The 25,926-nt window shown below is 50.9% G+C and overlaps 2 protein-coding genes across 4 annotated transcripts in view; both read left to right on the forward strand.

The window, feature by feature from the left end:
- The window catches only part of PRKD2 (protein kinase D2), a 32,709-nt gene extending 30,521 nt beyond the window's left edge, over positions 1 to 2,188 (forward strand). For all 3 annotated transcript variants that reach the window (XM_070387468.1, XM_070387469.1, XM_070387470.1), the window contains 2 exons: positions 1,180 to 1,265; positions 1,751 to 2,188. In XM_070387468.1, the coding sequence (XP_070243569.1) occupies positions 1,180 to 1,265; positions 1,751 to 1,963 (299 nt within the window). In that variant the 3' untranslated portion in view covers positions 1,964 to 2,188. The remainder of the gene's footprint in view (positions 1 to 1,179; positions 1,266 to 1,750) is intronic.
- Positions 2,189 to 7,718: 5,530 nt separating this feature from the next.
- On the forward strand, positions 7,719 to 17,971 carry DACT3 (dishevelled binding antagonist of beta catenin 3). Its single transcript, XM_070387472.1, has 4 exons — positions 7,719 to 8,080; positions 13,664 to 13,760; positions 13,921 to 14,073; positions 15,368 to 17,971. The coding sequence occupies exons 1-4, from the start codon at positions 7,832 to 7,834 to the stop codon at positions 16,765 to 16,767; spliced, it is 1,899 nt and encodes a 632-aa protein (XP_070243573.1). The 5' UTR covers positions 7,719 to 7,831; the 3' UTR covers positions 16,768 to 17,971.
- The last annotated feature ends 7,955 nt before the right edge of the window (positions 17,972 to 25,926 follow it).

Below are 25,926 nucleotides of genomic sequence, written 5' to 3' on the forward strand. Positions count from 1 at the left end.
CAGGAAAAGGTGTTGGTGGCCCAAGAAAGATGAGCACTGATCAGTGAGGAGGTGGATTGACTTGAGTCCTGGAGCAATATAAGGGGTTGTCTTTTGGGACCTGATCTGGAGTCCCTCGGTCAAAGTGTGTCCTCCGGTGTATGCGAGTGAATTTGAGTGTGGGTAGGTCTGTGCAAGGGAGCCTGTGAGAACAAGGCCTATACTCAGAGGAGTTTACACAGTGGGGCTGTGTCTTTCAAGGCTCATGATCAAGCAGGGAGCCTTGGACGAGTGCTAGCTTGTCTTGAATGCCTGACACTTGCTAATCCTTTTCATAGAGAGCGGGCCTCCGACTCTGGGCCTTCTGCAGGAAACTGGTGCCTGATTAGCATCTCCTAACATTGTTTTCTTTTCATTTTATATTTGTGGACATGGCAAGTGATCTTAGGATTTCCATTGACCAGGGTGATGGAAAGTTTCCATTTTATATAATTCTGTATCCTATATTTTATATAAAGTACATATTTATACAATTACATATATAAATATATAATATTTGTGTATTTTCACCTTAAAAAATGAGTTGAAAAAGTGAATTGACTTAAAACCAAATTCTACCTATTTTCCAAGGGTTATGTACATGGTTCAAATTTTTTCTATGTACAAAAGAGTCTAAAACGAAAATTCTCTCTTATTCTTTTATTTGACATCCTTCCCAAAGGCAGTGTCTATTACAAGTCTATATATTTATGCAAGCAGATATGGGTACATACATTCTCTTAATTCTCCTTTTATACAGTGGCAGCATGCTATACACAATATATTGTTTTTAACCAACTTGCTTTGTCCACATCCCAGCAATCTTGGGTAAACGAGTTGGCTTAAAGAAAAATACTAAGTGAAATATAGTACAGATGTACCTGTACATACTTGTGTATGGCAAAACCTGTGAAGGTGACATAGGAATGGGGAAGCATTCCTATGGTATGAGACTTGGTGAGGAGATGTAGGATCCAACATGAGGGATGGGGATAAATGTGTAGTTTAATGAGGAAATAGGTGGGAGAGTGATCCGTGCAGGTGAGGCTTACTGCACTGAAGGAAGGCCCCCATGGCAGGTGAGTAGGGTGGGGTGCCTGTTGAAGGAGGGGCGGCCCCTCACCCCACAGGATTTAAGCTGTCTCTCTCCTTCCGGTGCAGCCATCGACCTCATCAACAACCTGCTGCAGGTGAAGATGCGCAAGCGCTACAGCGTGGACAAGTCTCTCAGCCACCCCTGGTTACAGGTGATTCAGGGGCGGGGCTTAGAGCCAAGTGGGAGGGGCTGAGTCATTCGTTGAGATAGAGGAAGGCGTGGAACCACGTCTCTTATTGGATACTAAGGTAGTTTTTGGAGAAGAAAATGGCAACCCACTCCAGTGTTCTTGCCTGGAGAATCCCAGGGACTGGGGAGCCTGGTGGACTGCCGTCTCTGGGGTCGCATAGAGTCGCACAGACACGACTGAAGCGACTTAGCAGCTTAGCATGCTGCAAGGTAGTTTAGGTTGTAGGTACATTTCCCGTGGACAGGGAATGTGGCTGAGTTTCCCATTGGCTGGGCTGTAGAAGGAGGTGGAGCTAATTGGCTAGGTAGGTTGTGAAGGGTGTGGCTTCACGGTCCTTGGTATCCGGCTTCTCACTGGCAGGGCAGATCCCATGGGGGTGATGCTCTGGCAACTATTGGCTGCCCTTGGAGCAGTACCGAAACTAATCCCTGTTCTCCCCGGCCCAGGAGTACCAGACGTGGCTGGACCTCCGGGAACTGGAAGGGAAGATGGGCGAGCGGTACATCACGCACGAGAGTGACGATGCGCGCTGGGATCAGTTTGTGGCAGAGCACCCACTACCTGGGCCGGGGCTGCCAGCCGACAGGGTGCTCGGTGGGACCCTCCCACCCCCGGACCACGAGATGCAGGGGCTGGCCGAGCGCATCAGTGTCCTCTGAGGTCTCGGGCTCCCACTCTGGCTGCCTCGTGATGCTGTCCTTGCGTGCTCAGAGAGCGACGCTCCACACCTTACCAGTGATGAACTGTTCCAAGGAAAGCAGTTTCCTGCCCGAATTGGACACGCCCCCGGGGGAGGGGCATGGCGGGGGCAGGGGCAGGGGCCGGGATTATTTACAAAGTTAATTCCCCAACAATTAAAATAGACTCATCTCTGGCCCTATGGCCTTGGTCTTTGGCCACACCGCAGTCTTGTATTATTGAGTCTGTTGCTCACCAAGATGGAGTTCATCTGGAAAAAAGATGGGATGGAGGAGGGATGGGGGGAGGGGCACTGAAGGGAATGGAGTTTTGGAAGGAGAACTAACGGATAAAAAAATATATGGAGGGAGAACTTCCAGGAGGGAAGACTAGAAAGGGAAACGATATGAAAGAGCATAAAGAGGAGAGGGAAGATTAATGGAGGAGAGATAGAAGGAATATGATCGGAGGGGTGAAGGATTTAGAAAAACTCAAAAACTCAAGTAATCTCATGGCTTAATGGCTTAATTTTTTAATTTGGTGTTATTGCTACTAACTGCACATCTGGTCTATGATAGAAAGTCGATACACTGTAGTTGGTATTTTGTTATAAGTTGATGTGATGACTTCTCTCGTTCGCTGGCTCATCCATTTGTCACACTGTGTGGAGTGATGCTGGGGACACGGTGGTGACCGAGCCAGCCCAGGTCCTGCCTTCAGGGACTTCACCATCCAGTGGGGGAGACAGGCTTGTTCCTGGCTAGTGAGGACCCAGAGTGGGGAGGGCTGGAATGGGAGAGCCCAAGAGGGTGGGGCAGCCTAGAATTAGCCTGGGTGTCTTTGGGGGCAGTTCTTCTAAGCTGACTTGAGGTTCACCTTCACCCAAAAGGTTGTAGGCAGAGAGAACTTCTGTCCTTTGACCCCTGTCCTTCAGTGCCCTCAGTTCAGTTCAGTTGCTCAGTCGTGTCCGACTCTTTACGACCCCCTGAATCGCAGCACACCAGGCCTCCATGTCCATCACCAACTCCCGGAGTTCACTCAGACTCATGTCCATCAAGTCGGTGATGCCATCCAGCCATCTCATCCTCTGTCGTCCCCTTCTCCTCCTGCCCCCAATGCCTCCCAGCATCAGAGTCTTTTCCAATGAGTCAACTCTTCACATGAGGTGGCCAAAGTACTGGAGTTTCAGCTTTAGCGTCATTCCTTCCAAAGAAATCCCAGGGCTGATCTCCTTCAGAATGGACTGGTTGGATCTCCTTGCAGTCCCAGGGACTCCCAAGAGTCTTCTCCAACACCACAATTCAAAAACATCAATTCTTCGGCGCTCAGCTTTCTTCACAGTCCAACTCTCACATCCATACATGACCACAGGAAAAAGTGCCCTAGCTCCCCATTATCACCCAGACTTTTGGCTGTAGAGCTGAAGGCAAGAGATTAGAGCATGCACTTAGCCAAATTCTCTATACACCTTGGTCATGCTCGAAGTTACACACCATAGTTAAAGATTTTCCTGAGCCCCATAAAACCAGGATGGTATTCAGCAGCCAATTTAAAACTGCCTGCAATGCGGGAAATGTGGGTTTGATCCTTGGGTTGGGAAGATTCCCTTGAGGAGGAAATGGCAACCCACTCCACTATTCTTGCCTGGGAAATCCCATGGACCGAGGAACCTGGCGGTCTACAGTCCATGGGGTTACAAAAGAGTCAGACACGACTTAGCAACTAAACAAATTAGGCTAGTACCTAGAGCTTAGGTTCCATGTCTTCCCAGTTCAGTTCAGTTCAGTCACTCAGTCGTGTCCAACTCTTTGGGACCCCATAAATTGCAGCACGCCAGGCCTCCCTGTCCATCACCAACTCCTGGAGTTCACTCAAACTCATGTCCATCAAGTCGGTGATGCCATCCAGCCATCTCATCCTCTGTCGTCCCCTTTTCCTCCTGCCCCCAATCCCTCCCAGCATCAGAGTCTTTTCCAATGAGTCAACTCTTCGCATGAGGTGGCCAAAGTACTGGAGTTTCAGCTTTAGCATCATTTCTTCCAAAGAACACCCAGGACTGATCTCCTTTAGAATGGACTGGTTGGATCTCCTTGCAGTCCATGGGACCCTCAAGAGTCTTCTCCAACACCACAGTTCAAAAGCATCAATTCTTGGTGCTCAGCTTTCTTCACAGTCCAACTCTCACATCCATACATGACTACTGGAAAAACCATAGCCTTGACTAGACGGACCTTTGTTGGCAAAGTAATGTCTCTGCTTTTTAAAATGCTATCTAGGTTGGTCATAACTTTCCTTCCAAAGAGTCAGCGTCTTTTAATTTCAAGGCTGCAATCACCACCTGCCATGTCTTCCCAATTTATATCAATTAGCCCATCTGCTGGTCGGTTGGGGAGTTGCAGCTCTTTAATTTGAAAAGGTTGAATGAACCCTAGTCAATGAGGATCTCCAAACAAACCAGAACATCTCTGAGGCATATTCCAAGCCCACACTTTTGGGGCATGTCTCTTAGACCCCATCCTGAGTGTTTCTCCTAAAACTAACTGGTCTAAAATTCAGGAGGGTAGACAACAGAGGGACAAATCCATCTGCAGTGATAGAGCCAGGGCAGGAAATAGATGGAAAGACTACTCAGGCCTGATCCCTGACAATCACACTGCTTCTATCTTGGCCACGACTTTTGTCAACATCCTGGGGTCAGAAACCAAAGACAATCAAAAACATTGTGTTAGCTTGATTACAGAACTCCAAGAGAGTCCAACATGAGGATCCAAAAAAAAAAAAAAAAATCCACACAATCCAATTTAAGGTCCTGATACTTAAACAATTGGAGATAAATAGGTAAAAATCGATCCTATTGGGCCATCAGAAACCACTAAACCTAATCTTCAGAGAGACACCTACAGGTACTATAAAGAAAAGGGACGTTGGACTTGAGCCTATCCAGCTTTAAAATACAAAAAAGGAATTTGAAGGACTTCCCTGGTGGTCCAGTGGCTAAGACTCTGTGCTCCCAATGCAGGGAGCCTGGGTACCATCCCTGATCAGGGAACTAGATCCCATATGCTACAACTAAGACCTGACGCAGCCAAATAGATATTTAAATAAATAAAAGGAATTTGAACCTGAGATTCATTCTCCCCGGTGACTCCCAGCAGATCTTCTCCTCTTCATCCATAAACACCCCTCAACCCACAGAGGCAAATGACCATCCCCATTAATGGGCATGCTACCCCCAGCTTTGTAGATACAGGGGCCACCCCACCCCTTAAGTATCTCATTGTCTATCCACCTTTCAACCACCCTCAGGGTCCAGCAATGATTTTGATGAGATGCCACAATTTGCCACACTTTAATTTTTTATTTTTTTGGCCTTAGCCATGTGGCATGTGAGATCTTAGTTCTCCATGGGTGTCTGCGTGCGTGCCCAGTTGCTCAGTGGTGTCTGATTCTTTGCGACCCCATGGACTACGACCTACCAGGCTCCTCCGTCCGTGGGATTATCCCGGCAAGAATACTAGACTGGATTGTCATGCCCTCCTTCCATACTCCCTTCCAAGACCCTTCCCAACTCAGTGCTCCATCTGCACAGGAAGCTCCCCCTACCCTATCTATGGATCAGGAGTCATGTGTGGTACGTTCATTCCCAGGAACTCTACAGACATCATCATCCCCACCATCCAAAGGCCAACAAGGAAATCCAGAAAATTGCTACCACTCTTCTGACTCCACCTACTAAGGATCTCTCTTCATCTCCTACTTGGAACCCTCTCATCTGGCTGCACTCTTGTCTCAAATCTTTGGTTTTACTCCCTAACTGGATCATGAGCAATTCTCTTTTTATTTATCTTCCTAGGGATACTTATCTTCAAATGGCTGGTGACCAGAACCCTAAGTCAGCTCCAGATCCAACATTTTACACAGAAAATGGTTCCACTGGTCTTGCACAAACAGCAGGGATGAAAACCAATCCTGACATCACCCCACACACTTACTGCCAAGAAAATCTTGTTTGAGAGCGAGCTTTCCATATCCCCTTTCATCAACCTGATCATCTCCCCACTGTTGGTAAATTAATGTAACTTAAGGAAATGGTAACCCACTCCAGCATTCTTGCCTGGAAAATTCCATGGACAGAGGAGCCTGGTGGGCTACAATCCATGGGGTTGCAAAGAGTTGAACACGACTTAGTAACTGAACAACATCAACGATAAATGGCAGTCTACATCTGTCTTAAACAAGAGGAGGATTGAATAAAGTTTATCTCTACTAAAATCCAGACTCATTTTTTCTCCGTGGGACTCACAAGATTATGTTTAACTTATTTATCAGACCCTTTTGTGGCTCTTTATAATGGAAGTGCGCCAAGCACTTGACAAACATTTCCGTTAATCCTCATAACAACTCTATGCAGTAGACAGTATTACAGCCCCGATTAGACAGCTAAGGAAAGGGGCACAGGGAGGGCAAGCATGTTTTCCAAGGTCACACAGCTAGAAAGTGGCAGAGCTAGGGCTCACCCCAGGCAGTCTGGTTCTGGAGTCTTTGCTCGCAATCGCTAACATTTTCTCTCCAGTCCAGGACCAGAAGGTAACCCGGGATCATAAAGGAGGAAGGATTTTGCACGATCTTCTGGGTCCTGGTTTTTAGGGAGTCAAAGTCAGTCTGAGAAATGGGTATAAATTTTGGAGCTAGAGCTTGACGCACATTCAGCGTAGTGACACAGGCTGGCCGCCTGAGGGGGCTTCAGCCCTGTTCAAGGAGCCAGGGGAGGGAGGAGGGAACCTTGCAAACGAATGTCAGGCTCAGACTCATGAACTGTAGAGCGCTGAGAACAGAGCATCTTAGAAGGCCGAGAACAAAGCCTCTTAGAACGTAGTACAAAGGCCCCTGGAATCGTTGAATGGTGAGCGCAAAGCCTCACAGCATCTGGGAGATAAAAGATACTTAGATTCTGTTCGGCCCAGGGTCTTATAATTCCCGAATTTGGGACATGACCGATCTTAAGACTCTTAGACGTAAGACTGGCTACAGAATTTGAAAGGCCTAGTGCAAGGCCCTTTTTCAAAAAAATAAGAATTTCAAGACCGTAACAGCAGAGTATTAAACCAAACTCGGGGCCCCCTGAGCGGGTCATATGCCCGTGAAGCCGACCTCGCTTAGAAGCACAATTTTATGGATGGATGTCGTCTCAGTTGGCCTGGCCCTCAGCTGAATATCTGGGAAGGCTTCCTGGAAGAGGAGGCAAAATCAGCACTAGACTCTCAAATCCTTTCCGCCTCGCGCGCCGCTTCAGAAGCTGAAGGTTAGGAGGTGGGGAGAGAGGAGCAGCTGCCAAAATGTCACAAGGACCCCTTCTCTATTTATATATCACCCCTGCCCTTCTCGCGGGACAGTCCAATGACAGCCAGAGCTCTCCCGCAAGGGGGCGGAACCAGCTGCGGGACGGGAGAGACCAGGACCAATGACATCCGGGCAAGGGAGGACTTGTTTCATTGTGACGCGTGGGGGCGTGGCCAGGGCCCAAAAGGCGGTGAGAAGGGGGCGTGGCGAGGAGGGCCGTAAGCCGATCGAGTAGGCAGCTGCGAGCATGCGTCGCGTTGGGGGGTGCACAGCAGAGCATCTTCGTAAGGAAGGGTACCAGCCAATAAGCCGGGGTTGCTCTGTCGCCGGGGGTGTGGCCATGCAGATAAGGCGCGGGTGGGCGGCCCAATGGGCGGGCGCCTATGCAGATGAGACGGTGACAGCCGGGCCAGCGGGCGGGCTGGCAGGCGGGCTGTTGGGGCGGGGAGGTGGGACCGGGAGAGGGGTGGCCGCGGGGCCCGGCCGGTCTGGGGCGGGGGGCCGCAGCCATGATCCGGGCCTTCTCGTTCCCGGTGAGCCCCGAGCGGGGTCGGCTGCGGGGCTGGCTAGAGGGCAGCCTGGCCGGGCTCTGCGAGTTGCACTGGCTCCGGGAGAGGCAGGAGTACCGCGTGCAGCAGGCGCTGCGGCTGGCCCAGCCTGGAATGGGGGGCGCCGAGGCCGAGGACGAGGAGGACGCCGACGAGGACGAAGATGCGGCGGCGGCGCGCCGGGCCGCAGCGGCCCTGGAAGAGCAGCTGGTGAGGGGCCGCCTGTCCTTCCGTCCCTGTGCTCTCGTCTGTGTCTGTCTGTCTGTCTCGGTTGGATGCTCAGACACCCGTCCGGGTGGGGGAGGGAGGAGGGGAAAAGGAGAGGGGGGTGGGGCTGGAGAGTCTGGGTGGCGGGCGGGATCAGGCCTCCCCGCCCCCAAACTGGGAAAGGGGGCTACCTCGCCTCTGCCGGTCCCTCGTGTGATGCACAGGCCCGCATTCCCTACACCCCTTCCCCAAAGAAAATCCATCTGGGCGCCAAGTACGTGTCAAGCCCGGGCTGAGTATTTGGCAGGCGTTGTCTTCTTGCAGCTTGGGGGATAAGGGGGTGATAGTACCCATTTTATAAAGGAAAAAACCTGAGGCTCAGACAGGGCAAACGACTCACCCAAGGTCACACAGCCGGATCCAAACATGCCCCTCTCCTGGCCTCCCTATCAGCGCTCCCCCCACCCGCCCCCCGTCTTCCCTAAGTCCTGGTGTGCTTGGAGATCTCCGGAGGGGGCGGGGAGGGGGGAGGGGATCCTCGAACCTCCTGAGGGAAGGATTGCTGCTGAGAGGAAGTTCACAGTCCCTTAGGATCCCACGGTGAACCCTACCCTCTGGTGACACTTTGCCTCCTTTGCTACCTGGTCACAGTCCTGCTTAACCCAAGTGGTGGCAAATTGAAGCAGCATGGGAGTCTGACTTCTAGACGCCCTGGGTGCTTGATGGTGGAAGATGAGGCAAGGTGTCCAGAATGACTTAGGGAGCATCACCTCTCTCTCCCTCTCTTTGTTATTCCTTAATTCTCCTGGGTTTCTTGCACTCTTTTCCCTCCTGCCACATCTCTGTGACTTTCTGTGCCTGTTTCTTTGCCTTTCTCAGTCCTCTGTCTCTCTGTCTCCCTTGGTCTTCCTTTCTTGCATTTCTTCCTGCCCCACATCCCTGTCTCTCTCTTCCCCTCCCCCCAGCCTGCCAGGCCCCAGACCCCAGCTCCACTTGCTGATCCCATCCCCAAGCCTGTGTGTGGTCAGAGCTTCCCGTTTGGGGAAACCTGAGCCGAGGTAGCAGGGGGAGGGGGCTCTCCCTGCTACTGACCTCGACTGCCCCCTCCTTGGATGGGGAATGGCGGGGAGGTGGGGGTAAACTGAAGCCAGACTCTGGGGCTGGACGGCCAGCCCCTCCCCCCACCCCACCCCACTCCCCCACCCCCGCCAGGAGAGGGACCCTGCACATTCTTCTGTGGAAACAGAAACAGCTGTGGGAGGCCCCACCCCCTCCCAAAGTTAGAGCCGCGCGTTGTGGGGGCCCTCACCAGCTCACCCCACCCTAAACTGGCTGGGCTTGGGAAGGCACCTCCCATCCCTCCAAAGAGAGGCAGAAGGCATGGGGATGGGCCAGCTGTGTCCTGCCTCCCTGCCCCTCATCCTCTCCCTCTCTCTGCCTCAGTCTCCCCCTTTTCTGCCCCTCTGTCTACTCCCAGCCATCAGTACTCCCACCCCACCCCCCAACAATCTCCAAGCAGAGCTCCGTCCCCGCATCAGGGAGGAGGCGGTGGCAGGCAACGGGAGGGAGACAGCGCCACTGAGGGAGGAGCAGAGAAGCGCTAAATATAAACTCCTCTGGTGTTGGGGGTTCCTGGGTCCTTCCAAAGAGGGGGTGGGGGGCCTCCCCTGATCCCTGAGCCTCTGTTGTGTGATGCTCACCCCTTCGACTCCTCCATCCTGCCACCCAGGGATACACTCCCTTTAAAACAAGAAAGATTGAGGCCAAAATTGATTCATTTCTAGTAGGAAAGATAGGGATGCAGGGAAAGATTAGGGGGAACCTCAGAGAAAAGAGGCAAGAATCCTGAATGGGGCAGGAGTGCTGTTCTCTCCCGCCAAGGAAAATGGTCCCCTTCAGCAAGAAGGACTCAAGTTAGACTTGCAGAAGGACTTCCTAACAGAGATCAAGGCAACTGGAAACACACCAGGGCCATGTGAGTGGGGGCAGTAAAGGTCTGGGAAAGTTTGGGCAAAGAGGTCTCCAGGGGTCCAAACCACATTCCTCTTAAACCTGCCTGAGTCAGACAGCATCAGGTCCACTTGCAAATGGGCTTGCAAAAAAAAAAAAAAAAACCAATGAGGGGCACTGTGAATAGGCAGAGAGCCAGATTCAGGCCAAGGACCTTCTGGTCTTTTAAAGATTCATCCTCTTGCAGCTGGGAGGATGAAGAAATGAGGTCAGACTTGCAAATAGGGGGGTGTTGTGGGGCCCAGGCACCGGGGAAGAAGAGGCCTCTGCTATTTATCTTCCTTACTCCTGCTCTTCCCTGCAGTGGAAGAGCTGAAATTGGACCTACAGAACTTATTGGGGAAAAATCTTTTTTCATTTATTTCTAATTACACCAGTAAAGCATGATTTTATATTTTCCCTGTTGGAAATTCATGGTTTTCATGTAATAATAAAAGTCAGTATTTATTAGGTGCTTAAAAGGAACTGCTGTTTAAATTTGTTTAATCCTTACAACAACCCCATTGGAATCAAAAGATGCCCATGTTAGAGATGAGGAAACAGAGCTGAGAAACTGGCTCAAGGTCATACAGTTGGCAAATGGCTGAACTTGAACCCTGGGAATTTGGCTCCCAGCCGTGCCTCCATGAACACTTCAGCCTACCATCCAGTCCCCTCATCCATCCCCTGACCCCCTAAAATCCACCCTCTTGTCTGTGATCACCATTGTCACCCTGGTGTGAATTCTGCATCTATGCACAAAAACAGGCTACATTCCAAAATACATAGAGTTTGCTTTGCTTTTTTCAAATTCCAGTTTCTTGGGTGAGGTATCAGAGACTATGGTTCTTAAAAAGTATGGCCTGATGGACTAGTAGCATCACCCAGGAGCTTGTTAGAAATTCAATTTCTTAGGCTCCTGCCTGGAATCAGGGGTCAGACCCAGTAACTTAGCTTTTAATACAACCCCCAGGTAGTAGTTCTGACTCATCATTATACTGTACATTCTGCTTGTTTTGGCTGTGCTAGCTATTTGTTACGGCACTTGGGCTGTCTGTTGCGATGCATAGGCTTCTCTAGTTGTGGAGTGTGGGCTTAGTTGCCTCGGGGCGTTTGGGATCTTAGTTCCCCAACTAGGGATCAAACCCACATCTCTTGCCTGGTGGAGCTTAACCACTGGACCACCAGGGAAGTCCTCTGCATTTTCCTTTTTTCACTCCACAATAGGTCTTGATGATGGTTCTGTTATATAGAAATGGCCTCGTTGCATTTTAACAGCTGTATAGTATTCTGCTGTATTCATTCATTCCTTTCCCAAACATTTCCTGGGCACCTACTTTGAGCCAGGAACTGTTCTAGGTACTGGGACTGGGTTGGGGAGGTGGTGACAGGGACAGCGCAGCAGTATACAGAAGAGACACGAATCTCTGCCCTTCTGGGGCTGGGGCTGACGATCTGGTGAGAAAATGAACAAATGACAGCCTGATACATCATTTTAAGTCAGGAGGTCATTGCTGCTATGTTGGGGGTGGGGGGTGGGGGAAAGGCAGGGCAACCCAGGTGCAGAATGATGGGGAGCTATTTTGGAAAGAATGATCAGAGAAGGGAGCATGTAGGCATCTGAATGAAGCAAGGGAGGGAGCCAGGAGAGTGTGCTGGGGAATCACATCTTACTGAGTTAGGAGCATGTCTGGTATGTTCAGGGAACAGTCAGGAGGCCAGTGTGGCTACAGCGGGGTGAGCAAGGACATGATTAGTGTGGGACAGGATGTGGGATATAGGGGTGGTCCTTGATGTGTTTTAGCCATCCCTGACACTGCATCATGCGGCTGCATCCCTGGGATCTGCTCAAGGATGACACCACTCTGAGCATCTCTGTCCACTGAGCTCAAAGTGAAATGATCTGTTGACTTTCCTCCCAGATACAAGCCCAGATGGGGGCTTCTGTTCTAGGGGGGAGGGGTAAGGACCAGGGCCCAGGAGAGCAGCCACAGGAATAGGAAGTTGGAGGGGGGGTTGTCTGCGGGGGAGCCGGCCAGTCTTTCTGCCCTAAATAGGCAAGCCTGGGCGGCTGCCCTCTCAGCCCCTCCTCCCCCCTTCCCTCCCTCCCGCTGCCTGCCTGCCGTCCAGACAAGCCGCTTTTGTCTGAGGGTCAACCGTCAGCCCGAAGCTGCCCCCACCTCTGGCCTCACCCAGATCTGTGTGAGACTCTTCCTGGCTCCGGTCCTGTTTTTCAAAAGGGGGTTAAGTCCTAGTGTCTTGGAGACCCCATGTGTGTTGTTTCAGCCCCTGCCCCCACCGTGTCCCAGTCACTCCCCTTTAAGGGTTTCACCTTCATTTATTTATTCACATCTGATAGGAGGCGGTCTTTTCCTGCAGCACAAAGGATCCGGGGTAGACTCCATCGACGTTTCCCATGGGGATGAGGTGCTGTGACCCACACTAGGGCTTCTGGGTGAGGATGGAGCTAGGGCAGGAGGAGGAGGGGTTGCTGCTGGAGGCAATGGAACCCCCTGGGGTTTGCTATGGTAGTTCCACTAAGGCTAGATTCACAGAAGGGCATTTGCTGTTGTTGATCAGTGGCTACATCGTGTCTGACTCTGTGACCCCATGGACTGTAGTCCACCAGGCTCCTCTGTCCATGGGATTTCCCAGGCAAGAATACTGGAGTGGGTTTCCATGCCCTCCTTCAGGGGATCTTCCCAACCCAGGGATCGAACCTGCATCTCCTGAATTTCCTGCATTGGCAGGTGGATTCTTTACCACTGAGCCACCAGGGAAGCCCTCCAGTAGGCATGAGGGGATTCTTTCTGGGATGTGCAAAAATTTATATGAATCGTGGTCACCCTGTTTTACCCAAATGAGGGACAGAGTCAACCTACAGCAAGAAAAACTTACGGACGACTTGCAGACGGACTTTTCATTGGTGATAAAGGGCACTGGGGGGACTTCCCTGGCAGTCCAGTGGCTAAGACTCTGAACACTCCCAATGCAGGGTGGGCCGGGGTTAGATCCCTGGTCAGTGAGTTAGATCCCACATGCTGCAACTACAACCTGGAGCAGCCAAGTGAATAAATAAATAAATATTAAAAAGGGGGGCCATGGGAGGGGAGGTGGGAGCATCTGAGACGAGAGAGTCAAAGTGTGGGAGAAGGCAGATGAATGAATGGCTGAGAGATCTGCTGGGTCCTGAACACTAACTTCTAGCAGTGACCTGCCTTTACAGCAGGAAAACCTGAAGTTATGCTCAAAGAGCATTCTAATAGGGGTTAAGGAGCCATGAGCTCCAGATAGAGGGAACAGCTGGTAGAGAAGGGACAAGAGATGGGGCCTTCTGAAGCCTTTTCACTCACACTTAAGAGCAAATGAGGTGACTGCAGAATGAGGGACTGGAGTTAGACGACCAGGAAGACTTTCTAATGGGTTGAAGGGACAGAGATATTGAAGGGAATCCTGGAAGTTGGGTACTGCTTTTACCTTTTTGAAATTGAGCCTCACTGTCAAAGAGAAACTCTGCCCATGAGCTGCTAGAATAGAGGACGAGTTGGCAGAGGACTGGGGAGTCTTCTGACCATCTTGCTCTCCCTACTTCCTTAGGAGGCCTTGCCTGGGCTCATCTGGGACCTGGGCCAGCAGCTGGGAGACCTGAGCCTGGAGTCTGGGGGCTTGGAACAGGAGAGTGGGCGCAGCTCGGGTAAGCATGGGTTAGAGGTAGTGGGGTCTGCTGGGCCACCCCATCCCGCTGTCTCCTGTTTCACAGGCTCCTCACTCTGCCTCTTGATCTCCTCTCCTCCACCCCGTGTCCCCTTTTCAGCTCCCACTGATTGTTTTCTCCCCTTCTCTTTGAAATCTAGGCTTCTATGAAGACCCCAGCTCCACGGGAGGCCCAGACTCACCACCCTCGACTTTCTGTGGGGACAGTGGTTTCTCTGGCTCTGGCTCCTATGGACGCCTGGGTCCCTCTGAACCCCGGGGCATCTATGCCAGCGAGAGGCCCAAGTCCCTAGGTAAGGTGGGTGGGGTTGGGCCCCCGCGAGCCAGGCTTTTGATCACAAGCATCTGAGTCAGACCAACCTGGATTTGAAGTCTGGCTGTACTGTGTGATTTTGAGCACATTCCTTCTTTCTGGGCTTCTTCATCCATTAAAATGGGATTCATAACAGCATCTACTTCACAGGGAAGTTTTGACTATTCAGTGAGCCTCTGCCCAAAGACATTGAAACTTGGCACATGGTAGCCATTCGGTAAACAGAAATCGCTGCTCTTCATTTGTTCAACTACGTTTCTGAGTCCCTACTATGTGCCTTCCTGGCACATATCATAGGGGTGAGGAATAGAGCAGTAAAGAAATCGCTGTCTTCATGAAACTGACATTCAAGTGAGAAATAGATAATATACAAGATAAATAAGTAAAACATTTAAGATACTAGATTTTTATTTATTTATTTAATAAGCTCCCTGGTGGCTCAGACAGTAAAGAATCCACCTGCAATGCAGGAGGCACGGGTTCGATCCCTGGGTCGAGAAGATCCCCTGGAGAAGGAAATGGCAACCCACTCCAGTATTCTTGCCAGGGAAATCCCATGGACAGAGGAGCCTGGTGGGCTACAGTGCCTAGGGTCTTAAAGAGTCTCACGTGACTGAATGACTTTCACTTTTCATTATTTAACGGTCATGTCCCATGTTAAGATCTTAGTTCCCCGACCAGGGATTGAACCCATGCCCCCTGCATTGGAAGCACGGAGTCTTAACCCCTGGACCACCAGGGAAGTCCCTAGGATGTTAGATATTGACATGTACCATGAAAAGAAAATTATGGAAGGGGACGAGAGCATGTTTCTTGGAGCCGGGGAGGGAACTGCCACTGTAGAAAATTTAGCCAGAGACGGCGTCACTGATACTGTGACATTGGAGTGGTGCCCTAAAGTAAGAGAGGGACTGGTCAAGCAGACATCCTGAGGGAAGGGTAGTTTAGGTAGCAGGAGCAGCCAATACAGAGGCCGTGAGGTGGAAGTGCGACTGGCCCGGTGCATCCAGGAGGTGGAGCTCTCTAAGTGCAGAGGAGCTGGAGGTCAGACACGCAGAGGCAGGCCGGACCATGCAAGGCCTTGGAGGCCACTGTGAAGACTTCGTTATGAACCTGATGTGTGGAAAGGGGTGAGAGCAGGTGCTTCGTTGCGACTGTCGTTTTTAATGGGAGTGGGAGAGTAGGGCAGGCGGCAGGCAAACTGCTCCTCCTAGGCTCATAGGGAAAGGGCTTTGAGAGCTCCTCTCTCTTCCTTTTTTGCCTCCCTCCCCTAGGAGACGCCAGTCCCAGCGTACCCGAGACAGTGGGCGCTAGGGCAGCCGTGCCGCGGTCCTTCTCGGCGCCCTACCCGACGGCTGCGGGGTCTGCGGCCCCAGAGGCCTGCTCCTCCGCGGAGCGACGAGCCCGCGCGGGGCCCTTCCTGACGCCCAGCCCCCTGCACGCCGTGGCGCTGCGCAGCCCGCGACCATGCTGCCGCCCTCCCCAGGACTCGCCCGACGCCTCGGGCGCGGGGCGGCCCCTGGACGGCTACATCTCGGCGCTCTTGCGCAGGCGCCGCCGCCGGGGGGCGGGCCAGCCCCGGACCAGTCCCGGGGGCGCGGACGGGGGCCCGCGGCGCCAGAACAGCGTGCGCCAGCGGCCGCCCGACGCGTCCCCGCCCCCCGGAGGCGCGCGATCCGCGCCCGAGCCCCCGGTGGAGCGCGCGGGGGTCCGTCCCGCCAGCCCGGCCCCGTTGGGCCGCGCCTGGGCCTCGCCGTGGGAAGCGGAGGCGACCCCCGAGCCCGTGGCGCCGCCCGCTGTCCCCTCGCCCCCCGACAGCCCGGCGGAGGGCCGCCTGGTGAAGGCACAGTACATCCCGGGCGCGCAGGCCGCCACCCGCGGCCTCCCTGGCCGCGCGGCGCGCCGCAAAGCGCCCCCTCTGACGCGGGGCCGCAGCGTGGAGCAGTCCCCACCTCGGGAGCGTCCCCGGGCCGCGGGCCGCCGCGGACGCATGGCCGAGGCCTCAGGCCGCAGGGGCTCGCCCAGGGCTCGCAAGGCTGCGCGCTCCCAGTCCGAGACCAGCCTTTTGGGCCGCGCCGCCGCAGTTCCGCCAGGTCCCCCCAAGTACCCCACAGCCGAAAGGGAAGAGCCCCGGCCGCCGCGGCCTCGCCGTGGTCCGGCGCCCACTCTCGCGGCTCAGGCCGCGGGGTCCTGCCGCCGCTGGCGCTCCACGGCCGAGATCGACGCTGCCGATGGGCGCCGGGGCAGGCCCCGCGGCCCCGCCGCCCGAGGCCCGGGTCCTGGCCCATCCCCTTCAGCTCCTCAGCGCCGTCTGCTCTACGGCTGCGCGGGCAGCGACTCGGAGTGCTCCGCCGGGCGCCTGGGGCCCCTGGGGCGCCGGGGCCCGGCAAGCGGCGTCGGCGGAGGCGGCTACGGGGAGAGTGAATCGAGCGCCAGCGAAGGCGAGTCGCCTGCCTTCAGCTCCGCATCCAGCGACTCCGATGGCAGCGGTGGCCTCGTGTGGCCTCAGCAGCTGGTGGCAGCCACCGCGGCCTCCGGGCCAGGGGCTGGTGCGGGTGGAGGGGCGCCTGCGGGCCCCGCCAAAGTCTTTGTGAAGATCAAGGCTTCCCACGCGCTCAAAAAGAAGATACTGCGTTTCCGTTCGGGTTCTCTCAAGGTCATGACTACAGTGTGAGTTTAGAGGTTTGCTTGGGATCCCCCTTCATGGCCTCTGCACCACCACACCCCCACTCACTGATCCTTCTACACCTCCTTTCCAAAGACCACCATTCTCTCTGCTTCCAAAGACCCTTCTTCACTGCCCCATCCACTGCAGTCTTGGTTGAAAAGGCTCCTCCTCCACCACAGGGAGGAGTCCTGTTTGACCCAGTTGAGCTGAGGACTCTGCAGCCCTTGGGCTAGAAAGTTCCCTTTCTGTGGGCCTCACTTTCTTCATCTGTACTATGGGTGTACTATGGTATACAGAAGGGGTAATTCAGTTTGAATTTCCCCATTTTAGTTTAGACAGTTAGTCCGTTTTTCCTCTTCGTTTCTCTCACTGAGCCCTCCTATTCCTCGTTTCCATGCCCAGTTATGGCCCCCTTCCACATCCTTGAACCCTTAGGATATCCCCTTAGCACCCTGATCAGAGACGCTGTGGCTCACCCAGAGGGTGCTTGCAGAGTGCCCTGAAAAGGGAAGGAGCACTGACTTTGGGGTTTTGAGGGTCAAGTAGGAGTTGGTAACACCAGGAGAGAAAGACTCTTTCACCTCCCTCCCTGGACAGATATGAGGATTGGGAGGTAGAAGAGGGAAAGGAAGATGGCTTCTGTCTCGTGGCACCCCCTGTGAGAGGGAGTGGGGGAAGCCCAGGATGACCCTCAGTTGTTCCAATCCAGTATTTTTTCCTTTTAAAAAAAAAAAATTACTGTATTTATTATGACGATGGTGACTCCCCAGTGCACAGGGGGGCCAGAATCTGTGTGTTTCTCTAACCTCTTTGTAAATAAATGCACAGTGTTACATAAATGGTGGCGGACTTTCCTTTTGTGGTTAAATGGACTTTTCCTTTGGACTAATAGTTATTGAGCAACTGCTGTTTGCTTTGGGTATGGTAGTGTGAGAACCAGATGTCAAATCCTAGCTCAGGTCTCAATACCATTTTTTTTTTAACCATTGAATATTTTATATCAATGAATCTAATCCTAGGTTGAGTTTTGTTTGGTCATAAATATGGTTTCATAAAATGGAAATAATAAAAAGCAAAATGTTTAGAAACAAATAATATAGGTAAAGTGACAGCCCCAAATGCCTTCTCTCAGAAGTCATAATCAGTTTGATGTACATCCTTGTATGTTTTTCTTTATGTGTTTGCATACATGTATGAATCCTAGTAGCTATATAAATATATGTGACTCTACATATGCATGAAGTGAAAGTCGCTCAGTCGTGTCTGACTCTTTGCAACCCCACGGATGTATAGTCCATACAATTCTCCAGGCCAGAATATTGGAGTGGGTACATCCCCTTCTCCAGGGGACCTTCCCAACCCAGGGGCCGAACCCAGGTCTCCCTCATTGCAGGTGGATTCTTTACCAGCTGAGCCACCAGGAAAGCCCATATATATTAATATACATACCAGTACTCTTGCCTGGAAAATCCCATGGACGGAGGAGCCTGGTAGGCTGAAGTCCATGGGGTCGATAAGAGTTGGACATGACTGAGCGACTTCACTTTCACTTTCATGCATTGGAGGAGGAAATGGCAACCCACTCCAGTGTTCTTGCCTGGAGAATCCCAGGGATGGTGGGGCCTGGTGGGCTGCGGTCTATGGGGTCGCACAGAGTGGGACACGACTGAAGCGACTTAGCAGCAGCAGCAGTTATACTCTATACAGCTAAAACTGTTTACATAAGTTGAGCCATATGTATACATTGTTTATCAAATTTTGATCTGTGCCTGGAGATTTCTATATGGGAACGGTTTTAATTAGTTGAATTTCTTTGAGGATTTAGTACTGTTTAGCTTTTCTGTTTATTTGTTTATGCTTTTCTATTTCTTCATATGTCAGTTTTACTAGGTTGTATTCTAGGAATTTTTTCATCTCATCTAAATTTAGGTGACATATTTTCCTATCACTGTAGTAGCTGCGTATGATTCCATGATCTAACCTTGTCAGCTCCTCAATTCTTTCTATTTTGGACTTTAGTGCAGTTGTATCTTTGTATATGCCTCTTTGTGCATATCCATATTTCTGTAGGATCCTAGAAATAGACTTGCTTGGTCATTACAGTACAATCATTTGAAATATTAATTGACATAGTCACAATTCCTTCCACTGAGACTGCCCTCAGTTGACATTTCCAACAGTAATTTCTGAGATGCCCATTTTTTTTTCACCCCTTCACCAAACAAGAGATGCTATTAATCGTTTTCATTTTGCCAATCTGGGGGGGAAAATGATGTTTTTATTTTAATTAGCATGTCTCCCTACTTTTATACAACACATTTTGTATGCTTGTTGAAAGTTAAGTCGCTCAGTCGTGTCCGACTCTTTGTGGCCCCGTGGACTGTAGCCCATCAGGCTCCTCCATCCATGGGATTCTCCAGGCCAGGGGATCTTCCTGACCCAAGGATCGAACCCGGGTCTCCCGCATTAAAGGCAGATGCTTTAACCTCTGAGCCACCAGGGAGGCTGACCCACTTGTAATTCTCTGAATTGCCTGTTCACACCTTTTGCCCATTTTTCTTTTGGGTAAGCCCAATAAAATCCCATGGATGGAGGAGCCTGGTAGGCTGCAATCCATGGGGTCGCTAAGAATAGGACTTCACTTTTACTTTTCACTTTCATGCATTGGAGAAGGAAATGGTAACCCACTCCAGTGTTCTGCCTGGAGAATCCCAGGGACGGGAGCCTAGTGGGCTGCCATCTATGGGGTCGCACAGAGTCGGACACGACTGAAGCGACTTAGCAGCAGCAGCAGCAGCAGCAGCAATAATTATACTAACTGCATGGATGGGTAAATAGAGATTCAGAGAGGGGCTATTACCCTGGTCACAAAGCAAGAGGGAGCCAGGACTAGGATCCAATCTCCACCTGACTCCACAGTCTGAAGAATGGGTATTTTTGTTGCTGCTTTGACCCTTGTGACTACATGGCTACATGGGTGCATCCACCTCTCTGTTGCTTTGACTTCTGAGAGAGTAAGGTCTGCTGTACTGAGTTGTATGTCCAGGGCCCACTAAGGCAATTTGGATATGCTGCTGCTGCTAAGTCGCTTCAGTCATGTCCGACTCTGTGCGACCCCAGAGATGGCAGCCCACCAGGCTCCCCGGTCCCTGGGATCCTCCAGGCAAGAACACTGGAGTGGGTTGCCATTGCCTTCTCCAAGGCCTGAAAGTGAAAAGTGAAAGTGAAGTCACTCAGTTGTGTCTGATTTCCAGCGACCCCATGGACTACAGCCTACCAGGCTCCTCTGTCCATGGGATTTTCCAGGCAAGAGTACTGGAGTGGGTTGCCATTGCCTTCTCCACAATTTGGATATAGTAAGGAACAAAACAGAAAAAAAGTCCTTGCCCCATGGAGCTTCCCTTCTGGTAGGTGTGAGTTGTAGTGGTGGTGTGTGTGTGGATTAAAAGATACTTCCTTCAACAGTAACAGTTTAGTTTTTGCTTTGTTTTGATTTTTTTTGCCTTTTTTTTTTTTTTTTTGGCTGTGCCATGAGATTTGCAGGATCTTATTTCTCTGACCAGAGAACTGGGGCATTGCACTGAAAGCGCCATCTAAAATCACTAGACCACCAGGGAACTCACAAAGTTATTTTTTAAAGTTTCCGGGAAAAGTCATTGCTTCTCAGGCCCTTGGGAATATTTCTCCCATCTCTGTTTCATAAAAAGAGCAAGTAAAGCTGAAAGGGGGAAGGGACTTGTCTAAGGATACACAGATCACTCAGTGGTCAAGATGGTTGAAGTGCAGATGGCTGACCTTTCTTCCTTTTTAAGATTTTAGTGCTTAATCATAAAAAAATAACAACTAACACTCTGTGAGCACTTACTATATGCCAGACTACTCTCAGTGACTCATTTAATTCTCACATTCTCACGGAGGTGGATATGATGCTTATACCCATTAAAAACACATATTTATTTATTTGGCTGTGCTGGGTCTTAGTTGTGACACTTGGTACCTTTAGTTGCAGCATGTGGAATTTAGTTCCCTGACCAGGGATCGAACCCAGGGCCCCCCTGGATTGGAAGCATGGAGTCTTAGCCACTGGACCACCAGGGAAGTCCCTCTTACGTCCATTTTGATGGAGAAACCGAGGCACAGCTCTCTGGAGTCACTTACCAGAAACCAAGAAGTAGCAAAGCCAGAGCTTTAAGTTAGACTGCTTACGAGTCCACATTGTTAGCCTTTGCCCCATCAGCCTATTTCTGTATGGATTATCTCTAGACAGATACACAAGGAACTGCTCACAGGGATGGAGGCTGAGCTGGTGGCCGGCAGGAGAGGATGCTGACATAATAAATACATAAATTCTGTAATTTTTAAAAGGTGATAAGGACTGCGAGGGGAAAACAGCAGAGATGAAGGAATGGGGAGGAATGGGGAGGCAGAGGAGTTTTTAAGTAGACTGATCCGGGGGGTGCTCTAATTGAGAGGGTGAGTTTGAACAGAGACCTGAAGGAGGTGGAGAGTCGAGGCTTGTGGATCTCTTGGGAAAGAACCTCCCAGGCGGAGAGGTCAGCCAGTGCTGAAGCCCAAACAGTGCCTGGTATGTTGGCAAAATAGTTGGGAGTCCAGCATGTCTGGAGCAGTGAGAGACGGGGGAGAATGGGGCCTGGGGAGGGTACGGGGGAGGTGAGGGCAGAAGACGGTCTGGGACCACTGCATCACGTGGGGTCTCATGGGCCACGGTGAGGAATTTGGTTTTTATTCCTCCAGAGAGATGAGAGCCATGGGAGAATTCAGAGCCGAAGAGGAACTTAGATGTTTGGGGTGTGGGAGGAGGGGGTTAACAGCTCTATTGAAACATAATTCACTACCATAAAATTCTCCCATATAAAATATGGGACTCAGTGGTTTTTGTTTAAATTGTTTCCCCCTTGTGATGAGAGCTTTTAAGATGGACTCTCTTAGCACCTTTCAAACATGCAACACAGGATTATTAATTATACTGACCATGTTGTACTTTATATCCCATGACTGACTTGTTTGACAACTAGAAATTCGCTTTTGACTCTCTTCACCCATTTTGCTCATCCCCCAACCCCTCAGGCAACCATCAATCTGTTCTGTGTCTACAAGCTTTTTGTTTTTAGATTCCATATGTAAATGAGACCCCATGGCATTTGTCTTTTTCTGTCTGACTTATGTCATCTGTTGTCCGTCCATGTTGTCACAAATGGCAAGATTTCCCTCTTTTTTATGCCTGAATAATATTCCATTATATTCACATTTTCTTTATTCATTCCCATCAGTGGACACCTAGATTGCTTCCACAGTCTTGGCTATTGTAACAAATGCTGCAATGAACACAGGGCTGAATGTATCCTTTTCAATTACTGTTTTCATTTTCTTTAGATAAATGCCCAGAAGTGGAATTGCTGGACCATATGTTAGTTCTGTTTGTTTGAGGAAACTCCATACTGTTTGTCCATCCTGGCTACACCAGCTTACATTCCTAGGAATAGTGCCCGAGGGTTCCTTTTTCTTGACATCCTTGAATGACACCTGTCATTCTTTTTTTGATGATGGCCTTTCTGATAAATGTGAGGTGATATCTCATTGTGGCTTTGAGTTGCCTTTCCCTGGTGTTTAGTGATGTTGAGCGCCTTTTCATGAACCTGTTGGCCATCTGAATGTCTTATTTGGAAAAATGTCTATTCAGATCCTCTGCCCATTTTTTAAATCAGATTTCCCTTTTGCTTTTGACTTGTATGAGTTCTTTATATATTTTGGATATTAGTTCTTTATGTATGCTGGATGTTAATCCCTTATCTTGTACATGGTTAGCAATGTGCCCCATTCAGTAAGTTGCCCTTTCATTTTGTTGATGATTTCCTGTGCAGAAACTCTTAATTTGATATAGTCCCACATTTATTTTTGCTTTTAGTGTCAAATCCAAGAAATAAAATCTCCACATCTGATGTCAAAACATACTGCTTATGTTTTCTCCTAGGACTTTTGTGGTTTCAGTTCTTAGGTTCAAGTATTTAATTCATTTGAGTTAATTTTTGCACAAGGTGTAAGATAGGGGTCCAGTTTCATTCTTCTGCATGTGGCTGTTGAGTTTTCAGAACACCATTTTTTGAAGAGACGGTCTTTTCTCTATTGTGTATCCTTGGCTCCTTTATTATAAATTAATTGCCCATGTATGTGTCAGTTTATTTCTGGGCTCCCTATTCTAGTTTGTTGACCTATGTGTCTGTTTTTATGCCAGTACCATACCGTTTTAATTACCATAGCATTGTAATATAGTATGAAATAGGGCACATGATGCCTCCAGCTTTGTATTTCTTTCTCAAAATTGCTGTGGCTATTTAGGGTCTTTCCTGATCTCATACACATTGCAGAATTGTTTGGTCTATTTCTGTGAAAAATGCCACTGGAATTTTGATAGGGATTGCACTCAATCTCTCAATTGCTTTGGATAGTATGGACAGCTTAACAATATTAATTCTTCCAGTCCATGAACACAGGATGTCTTTTCATTTATTTCTGTCTTCTTCAATGTCTTTTATCAAGGTTTTATCAATGGCTTTTATTATAGTCACAGAGTTGTCCTGTGATTATATTACCACCACAGTAAATTTCAGAACATTTCCATCACTCCAGGTAGAAACTCTGCATCCCTTATCTGTCATCCTACAGTCTCCCCAGCCTGTGGGGATCCACTTTTGTAGATCTATTTTTATCCTTATAGAGTGGCCTGTTCTGGAAATACATGTGGAATCACACAATATATAGTCTTTTGTAACTGTGTATTTCACTTAGCATAATGTTTCAAAGTTTATCCATGTTGTAGCACATGTCAGTACTGCATTTCTTTTTATTGCCAAATGATGTTCCACTGTTTGAATAGACCACATATAGTTTATCCACTTATCAGTTGATGAACATTTGGGTTGTTTCCACTTTGGGGCTTTTGTGAATAATGCTGCTAGGAACATTCAAATACAGAGTGTTTGTGTGACTACCTGCTTTCATTTCTCCTGGGTAGATACATAATAGAGGAATTGCCGGGTCATCAGGTAACTCTGTTATCTTTTGAGGAACTGCCAGAGTATTTTCTAAAATGGCAGCATCGTTTTACATCCCCACGGGCAGTGTATGAGAGTGTCAGTTTCTCCATATTTTCACTAGCACTTGCTACGGTTATCTTGGGACTTTGTTTTAAACAGGGTCCCTCTGGCTGCTCTGTGCCGAACAGGCTGAGGGAGACAGAGATATTAATAGAAGCTGGAGACCCAGTGAGTAGGGACTATAATTGTTCAAGCTGCAGGGCATGGTGCCTGGACCAGAATGGGGGCAGCAGAGGAGGTGAGAAGTGACTGGATTGTGGACAGACTTTGAAGATGGAGTTAACGGGATTTGTTGCTAGAGCAGTTGTGGGGTGTGAGAAAAGGAGGCGGGGAATCAAGATTGACCCATCAACTGAGATGAATAAGACTGGTAGGAAAGGGTTTGGCAGGTGGAATCAGGAGCTCAGTTTTGGGCAACTGAGTTTGAGATACTGCAGACATTCATATGGAACGTCCGGTAGGGACTGGGTATTCCATGCTAGATTAACTCTTGGAAGTCATCGTACGTTTCCTTAATAATTCAAGTCAGAATTGAATCTGCAATCCAGGGTCTCAGTTTCTCCCTCCAGAAAATGGGATCAGGAGTACCACTGCCATGAAGCTGGGGAATTCCTCTGCAGCACAGGGCAGGGTTGCACATCTGGAAACCAAGGTAATGCGTAGAGTGAAAAGGTCCACAACCGGGAAGAGAAATGGAGGTTACGCTTGGTTCAGACAGCGTCCGCCTGTCCATCTCCCCGCCCCCAGCCTCTGGCTGCCATTAGAGACAGGGAGGGAAGATTGGGTCGTCACCCTGTCTTTCCCCGCTCTGAGCCGTGTTTCCTCCTTGGGGGCTGCCCGGGCCAAAACTGCTGATGGAAAGCAGCTGCGGGAGGCGCCGAGGTTAGGCGTAAACCCAGGCCCCTCCCCGGCGCCGGCCGACCCCGCTAAGGGAGGGGGACGGGGGCGCCCTAACTCCCCTCCGCTCTTCCGCAGCCGGGCCCGGGGCCCTGGCACGTCCGGCGCGCCTGATGCTTTCCAGATGTGAGCCTAGTTCCCCTCCCCCCTCCAACCTGGCCCTGCTGCTCCCGCGCGATAGAGGTTTGGGGAGCCAGGGTCCGATATCCCGCTATCAAACTGGGGACCCAGGCCCGTACCCCCTGCCGGCCGGTCCTGCTTCCCTGTTCAGGCGGTAAAAACCGAATTGGGATGGAATGACTGCAGTAAAGACGCTTCTCTCCCAGACCTCCACGTCTCTCCGGGGCTCGGCCTCCGCCCCTCCCGCAGCCGGCTCGGGAGGCGAAGTCGGGAGCTGGTCCCATGACCCGCCCCTCGCGGCAAACCACACCCAGGACACGCCCCCCAAAGACACGCCCCGAACACGCCCCTCCTAACCCCCGCCCCGAACTTCCACGCCCCTTCGGCGGCCCAGAGGTCTTGCCTCTGGGACGCGCCTCTGCAGACCCCGCCTCTGCGATCCGGTCCCCAGCGGAAGGCGCTGTCGGTCGTGTCTGTCTCTCTACCCGCTTCTGTCTGTGTCTCGGTGTCCGTGTTTCTCAGTCACTGTTTCTGACTACTTTTCTGTCTGCGTGTCTCTCCTGTACCCTGCACTTCTCAATCTCTGCAACCCTCTGCCTGTCTCTGTCTCTCTTAGTCCCTAGGTGTCCATCTCTCCAAATTTCCGTCTCCGTGTCCCTATCTCTGCCTCTGTCTCTCCCGGCATCTCTCTCTGAATTTCTGTGTCCAGTCCATCTTCAGTGAGCTTTCTCTAGCTCCCTCCACCTTTCTGTGTCTCTCCCACCTCTAATTCCCAGCTTGCCAGCGGGGGCGCTTTGCCCTCCGGGTTTCTACCTCCTACGGCTTTGGCGTCGGCGGGGTGGGCGGTTCGGCGGACCGCGGGCGCCCCCGTGTGTCCAGCAGGGAGCTGCCAGGAGACGACTGCGGGCTGAGTGTGCAGCGCCCACAAGAGTGTGTTCAGGGCAGGACACTATGGGCGTCCGTGGGTGATACTCGCTCTGTGAGTGTGTACTACTCTGAGATCGCGCGTGACGTCTAGAGGTTGTGCGCAGCT

This window comes from Bos mutus, chromosome 18, assembly GCF_027580195.1.
Source record: "Bos mutus isolate GX-2022 chromosome 18, NWIPB_WYAK_1.1, whole genome shotgun sequence".
NCBI lineage: Eukaryota > Metazoa > Chordata > Mammalia > Artiodactyla > Bovidae > Bos > Bos mutus.